Below are 13,189 nucleotides of genomic sequence, written 5' to 3'. Positions count from 1 at the left end.
GATATCAGGATAAATAATCGAAAGAATGTACTGGCTATTGATGTTCACAACCGAAGCGCAATCAATGCTTTGATGGCCGTAAAGCTCATGGGCAACATTAATGTCCACTACCTCGTTCCGCAGAGCTACGAAACCACGGCTGGTGTGGTTTATGATATTGATACATCGATTAGCGACAGCGACCTGCCAATTTTAATCAAACCTGCGACAGATGGTATTGCCTTACTGCAAGCTCGGCGCCTTGGCATCTCGAGCTGTGTAAGGCTCGTCTTTAAAGGCGACTGCCTACCATCACACGTAAAGGTCGGACACTTTCGTCATGTGGTACGGCCTTTCGTACCAAAACCACTTCAGTGCAGAAGATGTCAAACACTTGGACACGTGAGTGCTGTCTGCCAAAATTCAATGGTATGCCCACGATGTTCCGAACAACACGACGCTGACACCTGCCGTGCAACGGAGCTCAAGTGCACAAAATGTCAAGGATCGCACGCTGCATCCTCAAAAGACTGTCCACGCCTAAAGAAAGAGCAGAAAATCTTGAGGAAAATGGCCAGAGGCGGATCATCACACAGAGATGCTTCTGCTGCAATAAGGCGACATCGCTCCCGAAAAGGAAAGTCCACGAAATCCTCTTCAGTTTCGAGGGAGATGACTCGTCCTGCAGCGCCGCCTCCTGCTCCATCTGTCTCCAATAAGAGCACGAATGTCAGCGGAAAAAGCAGCCATGCAGTTGATACCTCATCAAGTGAGGAGTGGCCAGCGCTGCCGAAGACATGCCAAACACCAGAGCCACAGCACATGACTCGCCACTTGCAGTCAAACGTCGCTGCAGTTGACCACATGCGAGACAAGGATTCGCAGGTGATTGCTATGCTGAAGTCGCTCACGAATGTCGTGCGTCTACTACTGACAAACATGGATACTCCGGCTGCTCGTAGCGCACTGCAAGTACTGGACACGTGGACTCCAGTGCTTGAAAGCTTCGTATAGCACCATGGCCCGCCCCTCACTGCCCTTCCACAAGGAAGTCAAGAAAGCATCTCTATTGCAATGGAATGCCCGGGGCCTCAAATCAAGAATTTCAGATTTTACACTTTGTCTTAGAAAACCGTTTTCCCATCCTCGTAATTTGTGAACCGAACGTTCAAAATGTCATCCGCATTTCTGGATCTGAAGCATTCATGTCCTCTACCTGTGGTGATGTGAGCAAGGTCATTGTATATATTAGATGTGAACTGACATATGTGTTGCACCCAATCCCACCTCACGACACCAACCAGTACGTTTGTTTAATCATAAAGACGAAGTAGCTTACGTTCACTCTCGTCGCTGCCTACATTGCTCCTTCAGGTCGCTTCGACTCTAAACGACTGCACGACGTGTTATCAACGACACCCGGCCCTACGATCCTCACCGGAGATTTTAATGCTCCCCATCCGCTTTGGGGGAGTTTGAAGATGGACTCTAGGGGAAAGAGACTTGCATCTTTTGCAACACAGCACGACCTTTATTGCCTCAATGATGGTATAGTGCAACATATTTAGGAGGGATTACATACAGCAGCTGCCTAGATTTGACCCTGATCTCTCGGCGTCTTGAAAGAAAAGTGCAATGGTTCTCAGACATCGAATCACATGGCAGCGACCATATTCCCACGTATCTGAAGATCAAAGGACTATTTAAATACTACTCCACGACTCTCCAACGAATTGACTGGTCAGCGTTTCGGTCACACATGGAGGAAGTATGTCAGGAAGGAAACCATTCTAGCCTGGAATATGAAATTCAGAAGGCCATGAAAGAGACTACGCGCAGTTTTCAGCCTTTCCCGAAATATGAAGAATTTGAAGCTGAATTGCAGCGATTACGAGAGATTAGCCGGCGGGCTGAAAAAAGATACAGGAGAACTAAATCCATCCACGATCTCAGAGAGGTAAAACGAATTTGCCTCAGAGAGGCAAAGAAAGTTCAGCGGCGCATCGATGCGCTCCAGTCTCAAAAATGGAAACGATTCTGTGAGTCGTTGGATCCACGTCAGCGCTTATCTCAGATATGGAGGACCGTGCGTGGACTTCGCGTATCACCGCAACAGCATGTTCCTTTCAAATCTCTCGCTTTGCAACAAGGTTGCAGAGAGATTGAGATTGCTGAAGAACTTTGTTCAAGACTTGCTGGCTTGCAGCCCCAATGTGCACTTACACCATGCGTCACTCCTGCGTCTCGGGACTCCCGTATGGATGTCATGTTATCGATGGAGGAGCTTGAAGCGGCCCTGGCGACTTGCAGGCGCTCTTCGTCACCTGGGCCAGACGGCGTTACCTATACGGCGCTCGGCAATCTTGGCCAGAAGGCGCAACTCATCCTGATAAATTATTACAACGAGTCTTGGCGCAACGGTATGGTTCCACGTGAATAGAAATGCAGCCGCTTGGTACCACTTCTCAAACAAGGTAAATCACCGTTAGATTTGTCATCGTACCGCTCCGTCGCTCTGGCTAGCTGCATCGGAAAAATAATGAAAAGAATGGTTTTGACGCACCTGAAATGGTACCTGGAGATTTACAATGTGTACCCAGATGTTATGGCTGGCTTCCGGAGGGGGCGCTCATCCATAGGTAATGTCATCGATTTGGTCACATTTGTTCAACATCAAAAACGTCTGAAACGACTCACTGCGGCATTGTTCCTTGACATAAAAGGCGCCTACGATAACGTAGCACATTATGCCATTATAGAGGCTCTGATTGAAGCCGGAATTGATGGCCGCACTTTTCAGTGGCTATGCAGCTATCTGACCGACAGACAATTTTTCGTGATGACCGAGGATGGCGCCACGACTCACCACCGAACATTCCGCGGAGTACCACAAGGTGGGGTGTTGAGCCCAACGCTATTCAACTTAGTGCTCGTTGGGTTAGTCAGATGCTTGCCCAACACCGTTGGAGTATCAATCTATGCTGACGATATCTGCATCTGGACGTCTGCTGTAACACGACTGCAGGTACGAGCAAGGCTACAAAAGGCAGCTACGTTAACATCACTGTACTTACGAAAACAGAACTTAGAGCTGTCCTCCGAGAAATGCTGCCTTGTTACATTCACTCGGAAGGCAATGAGGCCTTGCTCTGTAAGTGTCAATGGGCAAACAATTGCAAACGCACGGAAACACCGCTTTTTAGGGGTAATTATCGCCCGCGACCTATCATGGAGCCCGCACGTTTCATACCTAAAGAAGAGGCTAACGTCCATAACACACATCCTCAAATTCCTCGGTGGAAAATGATGGGGCACATCGGTACGGTAAATGCTGCAGCTTTACAATGCCTTGTTCCTCGGTTTCGCAAGATACAGCATCCCTGTGCTAGACAACACCTGCAAAACAAACCTGCGTGTACTCCAGGGACTACAAGCTCAGGCCCTAAGGAGGTGTCTCGGTCTACCGAAGTGTGCCTAAGGACGTGTCTCGGTCTACCGAAGTGTGCGTCTACGGCGGTAACGATTGTCATAGCGCGAGATCACCCAATATCAACGTACTTAGCCACCGTCGCTCTCAGGGCACATATTCGGCACGTTGCCCGACTACCTTCCCACCACCTTGCATCTTTACATACAGAAAGGCCACACACAACTTTCAGTCGTATAATTGCTGCCAATCGCACCTCGTTGCCATCGAACTACATGCCTGCAGCAAGAGCATCCTCACCGTTATGGTGGCTGCACAAACCTGACATACGCCTCACCATCCCAGGAATCACGAAGAAAGCTCACATTCCGTCATTTGCCCTGAAACAGGCCACATTAGGACATTTAGATGAAGGTTCACAGTGACCGCGTACATGTTTATGTCGATGGCTCAGTCACACCTACAAGTTCAGCTGCCGCAGTGGTGATTCCAGCAAGATCCGTCAAGATACAGCTAAAGACGTCACATGTCTCATCAACGACAGCTGCTGAACTGGTAGCCCTCCGTGCGGCTCTTCATTTCATTCTGGAGGAACCACCCCATCCATGGTCAATCTTCTGCGACTCCAAGGCAGCACTCCAGAGTTTACTCTCAGTACTGCGCCATGGATCACATGAGCAGCTCGTCGCAGAGATCAGACAAGTACACCATCGCATAGTTGATGAAGGGCACGATATAATATATAGTGGTTGCCTAGTCACTGTGGCATACATGGCAATGATCGAGCGGACGCAGCGGCCCGATCTGCCCATGACGGTGTCAAGTGCGTTGCCATTCCTCTTTCGAGAGCCGACGCAGCGAAAAAACTTCCCGTGCTTACGCGTGAGCTAACATTGATGCAATGGAATTCATCTGATTTCGCAAGCTCACGCCTTCATGCCCTGGACCCTAATTTACAGCTCCATATTCCGTTCAACCTTCCACGACGGGACTGCACACTTCTAGTCCTGTCTATGGCTTGGAGTAGCATTTTCAAATGCATACTCCTTTCTTATCGGAATGGCCAATAGCCCACTTTGTGAATTGTGCGGGTGCAACGAAACAATCGCACACCTTTGTTAGTGCCCTCGTTTCAACCCGCAGAGAGCAGCAATCTCAGCGACGATATATCAACTGGACAAACGCGTAATAACAGAAAAGAGCATCCTTGGAAACTGGCCTACACAAACAACGGCGCGAGCCGCCCTGAAGGCACTGCTGCGTTACTTGAAAGACACCGGACTCAGTGACAAATAGTGACTTTGCACTGTGTTACGTAGGATGGAACGTTGACAATATGCAACACGAGAATGCCTTCGCAGACTGCGTGACAGTGCCCACCGAAACAGTTCTGTTTTGGGTGCGTGTGTGATTTTCTTTTCTTTCCTTCCTTTCTTATTTTTATTTTTACACATTTTCTTTCTCTCTCTCTCTCTCTCCTTTCGCATCCCTTTACCCCTCCCCCCGTACAGGGTAGGCAACCGGAGATAACCTCTGGTTAACCTCCCTGTCTTTCCTTTACCTTTTTTCTCTCTCTCTGAACGCAGATGTCCCAGAGGTCTCAGACTACTTCCTTCTCAGTCCAGTGAGGTCCATTCTATTTTTCCAAAAGTCCAAAGACCGCATTATTAAAGCCAAACCAACATTTTATGCCACAAGCTTTTTAAAAGAAACTTAAGTTGTGCTTCAGAACAGTGTTTGCCTGAGCTCGTTGGTTGCACAAAGCACAAATGGTTTCCATTTGTGCTATAGAAACGTGTATACAGCGTGTGTAGCCCAACGTCTGTCGTCGTCCCTTTCTGTGCGTGTCCGTACGTTCTGTTGGCGCAGCATGGCCTTAGTCGCTTTTGCGCCATTAAACCAGGATTAATTAACTAACTAACCATTTTTGTTAAGTTGTGCTTGTCCCGCCGTGGTAGCTTAGTGGCTATGGCGTTGCGCTGCTGAGCTCGATGTAACGGATTCGATCCCGGCCATGGCGCTCGTATTTCGATGGGAGCGAAACGCAAGAAAACGCTCATTTATACGCTTAATTTAGGCGTACATTAAAGAACCGCAGGTGGTCAAAATTATTCCGGAGTTTCTACCTGGCGTGTCTCATAATCAGCTAGTGATTTTTTTATGTTCTCTTTGTAGGGACTTCAACGATAATGCGAGTTTGTATGTAAGTAGCCCGGCTCGCAATAGTAACGAATTTTACTCTCCCTTAAAAATGCACAGGTGGCATGGTGGGGGACAAGATCAAGGCACTTCGTGAGAAGCTTCCTGGGTAAAAAGAATATTCTTCCTGCTATCGAACAGTATGTCTTTTACGGCTTGAGATTGGCACTTTTCTCAAGTGGGAAAGACATGTTTCAATAAAATAACAATATTATGACAAAAAAATAAACAACAACAACAGCTCCCGGTTCCGTCATGGGCGGAGCCACCAACTTGATTGGGGTGCCTTCGGCTCCCCCAATCTTTTTTCCTCAGGACTTTTCAATAAAGCTCCTGTCAACTGTCAACTGTCAACAACAACAATTCCGCGCAAGTTCGGTACGTAGAAACGCCGATTTTTTTTCACATGTTCCGTAATTTTTTTGGCACTGAAGGGGCGATATAGCGTAAAACTATTCCAAACTGTTTCTATTCCATTACCGTCATTAGCCTTCTACGAATGGTAAAAACATTTTCGGGTCACGCCCACTTTGCTTATCTGTCACGCGACGTCAGGAAAACTGCAAGAACTCACTATCTGATATGACCCGTACACACTGATTACGTATGATTAGGTAAAAAAAACTGGTTATTTCCGATTCTAACCCTTTCTCGCCATGAGCCCTCCGCTAGTGGTCACATTATTTTCGCCTTGCGTCTGTCTGATATGCGATGTCACAAAACCCCGAAATCCCACCACTTGGAAATGACGTGTACGCACTAAAGATGTATTATTTACCGAACAAAACTCAAATGTTTTCGGAATAGTCGGAAAGTGTCCCGTTTCGAAAGGAATAGAAGATGCGAGCCAGCCGCTCGCTCTGGCACTGGCTAGTCTTAGCTAATTGCGAGAATGAATTTCCTTGCGTATAATATACGTTCTTGCGCTGCAGTATAACGTTATCTAGCCCTTTTGGTATGTACACGACATCGCTCTGCCAACTCTCTTCGCCGATGATCCGTTTTAGTGGCATTTTGAGCTTCCCGTTGCATACCGCCACAATTTTCGAACAGCCACCACAAACTAAGTAAAGGGAAGCGGACCAATCGCAGACACGGGCACCTCTGTCCTTAGCCGGTTATCTACTTTCACTGCGCTAGCTATGCCCCACCAAAACCCTCTCTACTTATGCGTGCTCTTCGCCTCTTGTCAGCCCATTAGATAAGAAAGAGAGAGAATAAACTTTGTTGCTGCTCTGTAAAAGGCTTCTCGTGGGGAGCAGTGTGGGTCACTCCGGATTTCCTCCTTCTAGTCTAAGACCCCGACAGAGACAGCCACCGCGCAGGCTCGGCCTATAAAGGTGAACTGGGTCCAGTTCCAGATAATCCAGGTCCAGTTCCAGATCCAGGCTGGTCCACTGCTCCAATGTGGGACTTTTGCGTGGAGGCACTGCCGGGTTAGGCTGGTAGGCCCACGTGGTGTGGTATAATGTAGCCGTATCCACGCAATGCGTACATCTATCCTCATACGCAGTTGGATGAATTTTGGTAACTATATACAGGCACGGAAAGGTGCCTGTTTGAAGCTGACGCCAGCGTATCGCCTGCTTTTTGCTGTGCTTAGGTGAGGCGGAGGATATCACCTCCTACTGTTCCTTACTGGCTCTAGTATTGCACCGTACCATTGGGGTACAGTCTCCGGTAGCCACTCCTCAGCCACCACTCCGTAAGTGTGGCCTCAAGCGGTGGTGTCAGCCGTGTGGTTCCCAAGTATCCCTGCATGTCCTGGTGCCCATGGTATTTGATGTGTGACTCCGGGGCTTGCGCCCTCTGCTTTTTTTCTAATGCATGGCAATAGATAAGAAAATTTTTTTCAAGGTAGGCACTGCTATTCACTTAAAAAACAAACAAAAGTGACCTCCTATAAACGAGGAGAGTGCTTGATTGGATTGTTCAAACAATGCTTCGGGTCAAGGCCTGATGCTTGCGACGGTGGTTAAGTAAATGGATGTCAGAAGAATGGAATAAAATCAGACTATAATAATTTTATGTTATAGGGGTCCGGTGCACGTACATTCAATGACTGTTTTTCAAAGGAAGGTGTTCAATTTTACTCTAATACGAAATGTAAGCAATGCAACTTTATAGGAAACAAATTTCTTACAATCAAAGACGATTATAGTGAAACAAAGTGAGACTGGCAGGTGCCTGACGTTAACGGCCGGTAATTTCACCGTTCACTAACAAAAGTTATTAATAAGTAGGCAGATGGCACTTCGTAGTTTAAGTGGTAGATTTCCTGCTAAGCGATGAACCGAACAAATTGTGTGCGGCTCCGAATCAGGAGTCATACCCAATGCAGCTTTCATCCGTATTTTCACGAATTATTCGTTTTGCAGTAGCATCTGTGCAACAGAAGTAATGCCGTTGAGCGGCAGACGTTCCTCGTGTTTGTCTGCATAAATTCATGGAAATATCGAGCAGTGAATGACCATATAAAAACAAATAACATTACGCTCTCATTTTGTTACTTTTTATTTACTATACGCCCCAACAGGCAGTGCGTTACCTCAGTATGCATGCTGAGGTAGCGGAACTTTTTCTTTTATTTCCCAAAAATACTTTTCGACAGGAAGAAAAAAAAAGGACGTCCTTTCTTCCTTATCTCTAGTTGGCAGGTCCTTACTGCTCGTGTGCACTCACAGCGGCCGCGAGGTAGCTTTTTTTTTTCTTTAAGGCTTGTGAGGCCATGTTTTCGAACACATATCGTGGTGGTGACTCACTGCAGTGGTTACGTCTCTCCGCTTTTTCCACTGTACGACGTCGTCACCTTGTGTTCGCTCATGGAAGAATCTCGCTTCTTGCGCAAGGACCCTCCATCCACACTGTGGCCGGCCGCGCCGCCGTAAGAGAAGCCCCTGCCAGCAGAAAAGCTCGACTGTGGCGACCCTTCCTCTCTTTTGCCTCCCCAGGGCCCGAACACGTCGTCTTCTTTTTTTCCTCCCCAAGGCCTGAAGACGTTGTCCTCTTTCTTTCCACCCCAAGGTCTGAAGACGCCACCTTCCCTCTTTCCTCCCCAAGGGTTGAAGGAATCCTGCCTCTTACCTCCCCAAGGGTTGAAAGAGTCGTCGGCACCGCGCTTTCCTCCCCAAGGGTTGAAAAATCCTTCCTTGTTCGAGCCGTCCCTTTTGCCTCCCCAGGGGTTGAAGGGCCCTTCCCGCTTTCCTCCCCACGGGTTGAAGCGGTCCTCGCGCTTGCCTCCCCAGGGCGCGAAAGACGTGTCCCTGTCGTCACCCCTTTTCCCTCCCCATGGGGAAAATGCTTGGTCTTCCGCGGCTCCCCCTCTTTCCGCCCCAGGGGGCGAAGGTCCGCTCTTCGTCCTCCTCGCCGTCGTCTTGCCTGGCCCTCGCAGTGCCCTCGCTCCTGGCCAGCGGGCTTCTGACGGCCCTCTTGCCTCCCCACGGGCTGAAGGCGTTCTTGCTCTCCTGCTGCCGCTTGCCGCCCCAGGCGCTGAACGTTCCCCTCTTGCCTCCCCAGGCACCGAAGCGGTCACCCGACGCCCTTTTACCTCCCCAGGGATTGAACGTCTGGTCCTTGTCCTTCTTGTCGTCCGCCCTTTTGCCGCCCCAGGGACTGAACGAATCGGCGTTCCTCAGGCTGCCCGTGTGGTGCAGGCGACGAACCTTGTACGACTGCGTCCGCCGCCAGTTGGTGCCGGTGGCTCTGCTGATCGCCGGGCGAATCCATCAGGGATTCGAACGCGGCGGCGTTCCGCTTGCCGCCCCAGGGGCTGAACTGGCGCTTGAAGCTCTCGGAGCGCATGTGCTGCAGCGCGGCAGGCGAGATGTTCCAGCGGACTAGCGTGTCGGCACCTCTGGAAGTCAGAGAGCGCGCTTCATCGCTGCTGCCCACCGCGTGCTGGGCCCAAGCGTTCGACAGGAGCGCGATGATCACAAGAAACAGCTGCAGCAGAAGCGTCTCCTGTGCGAAAAAAGAAAGAAAAAAATTACTCATGGCAGAGCCGTCAAGGCGAGTGCATGATGAAGCGTCACAATGCCTTACGTAATATCTGGTACACCGTTCCGCTGCCTGGTGCAGGTCGCGGTGGTACACAATATATAGCGTGAATTTGATAGAATAATTATTTCGATGTTACGCAGTTTTGCCTCTCAAACCCTCTTTCAGAATAAATTAAAAGCGTCTTCCAGGCTATTAAGATGCATCTCATCTGGCGTACGGAACCTAGCAGCATAGACAGAATGACCAGTGTAGGCTCAACGATGGGCACATACTTGGTTGACAGGAAAGTCTGGCTCTTCGACGAACTGTCGAAAACGATCCCTCAGGTGATGCGCTTTAAAGTGATAGCGGCACATAAAATTTTCTAACGAATGCTTTGAGGTGTGGCTGTTGCCAGATGTAAACCATAATTTCTGTCCACGCTTGATTAGGAAATACAGTATGGAATGAAATTATGAAGCAGATGAGCATAAATAATAAAGTTGAATGACACACATGGACTGCGCCGGACCAGTTATAAATTACAGCAACGAATATCGAGGACAACGAATGGTTAGGCAGTTAGGGCATGTAGCTGCTATTTACGTGTAATTTGCTAGACCAGCGGACTAAGTGAATGGGACAAGGATAGTATTATGTACTTCGATAGAATCGCAATATTCGATGTGTGCTTCAACATATATGGTTTCTGCATGCTATTGAAATTTTCGAGGAAGAAGTTCGTACTGCGATTCCTTGACGGTTAGGCTCATTTTCATTGTAGGGAGTGTGCGCCTAAATGCGCTCACATTAGGGTAACATGATTTATTTTTCTGGAATTTACGGAATCAATTAGAGCACTTTGTTTGTGTGAACCAGTTACTTCGCGTAGATTTCCGTTCCGAGCGTGGTTGCGGCTAAGTCGGCAAGCATCAGGTCCTGAACATTTAACCTCAGTCTCGCTTCTTTACTTATATGCGAGTATATATAACTTAGCATTTAACCCCTCCTGCGGCATAATCAGCTAAGGAACTTGGAAGTTCGGAAGCCGGGAATAAATGAATAAAAGAAGCCACTGTAGGGTTTATTACGATCGAATACACGAATACTAGGCCTAATGAAACTCGTGAGGACATGTTGCAGTAGGAGGGCTTATCGCTTCAAGCTGCCTGCACACTCACATGGTATGCATCACAACAATGGCGACCACTGCTGTAGACGAAACAGTGTATGGCTTGCTTCACCATGGGCTTCCCTTGACGGTTGAGCATGAGCAGACTCGGTTTTATTTCCCTACACCCGGCACGCTCGACGTGGACGCGTTGAACAATAACAGAAGTGGTAAACAAAAATTTTGGAACACGTCTAAGAGTGAAACACAACGCTTTAATCCGAAACAACCTGACGCTCAAACAAGGTAGGCCTGAAGACCTTCTACGAAAGCAGGGGAGGGGGGGGGGGGGGGGGGTCTACTGAGCAGGGATATGCGAGAAAGGTATAATTTTGCAGCTGCTGAGAATATTGTTTCAATTTGGCAAATGTACACACTCATTTAGCAACATGGCGTATGCTCCGTATCTGAGGCAAACCCAGACGCCTCATTTTGAAGCTTACATGCTTATGTTATAACAGTGCCTGAAAAAGGCGCAACGGGATGAGGCGTATAAAAGTACCTGAGTAACGCTTAAAATTAAAGTGGCTGGGTGCAATTCAGTTTACCGTATTCTCGCAGATCTTCGCATATTAGAAGCGACGAGGAGGAGGGAGGAAACAGAAAAGCAGAAGGCAGGGAGGTTAACCCGAATAACGTCCGGTTGGCTACCCCACACCGGGGAAATGGGAAAGGGGAATACAAAGATGACAGGGAGAAACGAAGCACACAAGGTGGCAAGCCTGAACAACTGTGCAAACTCCTTTCATGAACGAGCAGTGACTTTCAACATACCACGTCGACACATACAATGTGACAACAAAGGAAGTACTGGCGAATGATTTTGCAGAAGCCTGTATGGCAACTAACTCCATTTCAAGAGTTCCTCATAGCCATCTCCCCTACCCATGAAGTCGGTGCTGGTGCTCATTTAAGTAAGTAAACGTATTGCGTCGGTAAGTATGAGAACTCTCTTAAATCGAGCTAAATACGAGACAAGCAGTTACTACAGCGTAAATGATCTGCCAGCACTCCAGTTCCTTTATAGTGCAAAGGTCAGCAAGATCGCCCTTCAACATTGCTTGAACAAAGTAAATTTTGCCTTATCATGGCCAATCAGATCACATAATTACAAAGTAACTGGCAGGATCTAAGAAAAGAAAATGTAAGAACGATAGATAAGACACAAGCTGTCGCTTCAGTTTTGCTTTTCGTCAACGCCTCCTGTGCAGGTACGTTCTTCAAGATGTGTAACACGCGAAAGATAGCCTTTTTCTTGTGCTTCAAGACTTGCTTCGATATGTCATTGCGATAGAAAATTGGAGGGACGCAAGCAAAACACTCGCACAACGCGTAAAAGAACAATGCGCCTCTGCGCGCTTCTCTGAAGAAAATACTTTTTTGTATACTACCTTTTTTTTAATACCTTATACTTTTACTGGCCCAGCGGGAAGATCAGTGCAAATCAGGCTTTTACAAAACGCTGTGCCGTTTGAATATTTCTTGTCCTGCGCGGTGCAAAAGCCAAAAATGCACTGCTGCTCTAATCGAACCCTCGTGCACAAAGACCTCGGTGAGCAGGTTGCCTACGTAAGAAACTAAAAGGAAACAAAGAAGCAATATCAGCGGTCACGACGACGATCTCCGAGATTAGCTTAGTACCAGCAATAGGTCCAACAAGCAAGCCTGCAAGGATGTATACATCGTAAAATGCGTCGGCAGATGTGGCGCCTGCACTGTCGGCGACGGACACGGACAGCGCATCCGCATTAGCAAACATTTTCCGCAATGCGCACACACGCTGGCGCAGGCTCCTGGACACTCGGGTGCGTTATCCATCGGTCGAGAAACTCACCCCGACGGCATAGGCAGCATCAGCGGCCCTGCGACGGCGCAGTTCCGTTCCCATGGCTGCTGTGCTGGTCACGGTGGTGTTGACGACTCGGCGCACTGCCGTCGATGGGACCACGAGTAGCGCCTGTTGCTCAGACTCAGGCGAGCGTCCCGTCGTTATATAGCCTACTGCCGGAGAGCGCGCGAACCACCCGAAGTCCCCAGAGGGCCCAAAGGCAAGTAATCCGATTGTCATTCTTCTAAGGCCCTCAGCCGCGGCACGCGGCAGCGTCGGCGACTCGTGGGGGCAAAGCTTTTAGCTCTGCGGTCTGCTCCGAAGCCAAGATAGCTCCGAGCTTCGTTTTCTTCATCCCCACCTTCTTACCCACCCCATTCTTTTTTAGTGCGTTTCGCACATCACACGAGTTAGCTCCGGCTCTCAAGACTCGCAGCGGTCCATAAGAGGAGAGAGAGAGAGAGGCGAGAAGGAGGAAAGGAGCTGGCTTTCAGTCGGTCTTTCTTTCTTGCGCATCTTGCGGGGTTGTCGCCGGCGCAAGTCATTGTCGCTGACTCGTGTAAGTTGGCGGTAATGCGTCTCTTTACTCCCTTGTATCCCCTCCCCC

General features: G+C 48.7%; 1 protein-coding gene across 1 annotated transcript; it reads right to left on the bottom strand.

The window, feature by feature from the left end:
• Positions 1–8,217: 8,217 nt before the first annotated feature.
• Positions 8,218–12,892, bottom strand: LOC119456770 (translation initiation factor IF-2-like). The gene is given in 4 exon segments (XM_049668955.1): positions 8,218–8,918; positions 8,920–9,276; positions 9,278–9,565; positions 12,589–12,892. Coding segments are annotated over 4 exon segments (1,422 nt in total). The 5' UTR covers positions 12,823–12,892; the 3' UTR covers positions 8,218–8,375.
• Positions 12,893–13,189: the final 297 nt, after the last annotated feature.

Source organism: Dermacentor silvarum, chromosome 6 (assembly GCF_013339745.2).
Source record: "Dermacentor silvarum isolate Dsil-2018 chromosome 6, BIME_Dsil_1.4, whole genome shotgun sequence".
NCBI classification, from domain to species: Eukaryota; Metazoa; Arthropoda; class Arachnida; order Ixodida; family Ixodidae; genus Dermacentor; species Dermacentor silvarum.
The sequence above is the reverse complement of the archived record's forward strand: the minus strand, read 5'-3'. Positions and strand labels throughout refer to the sequence as shown.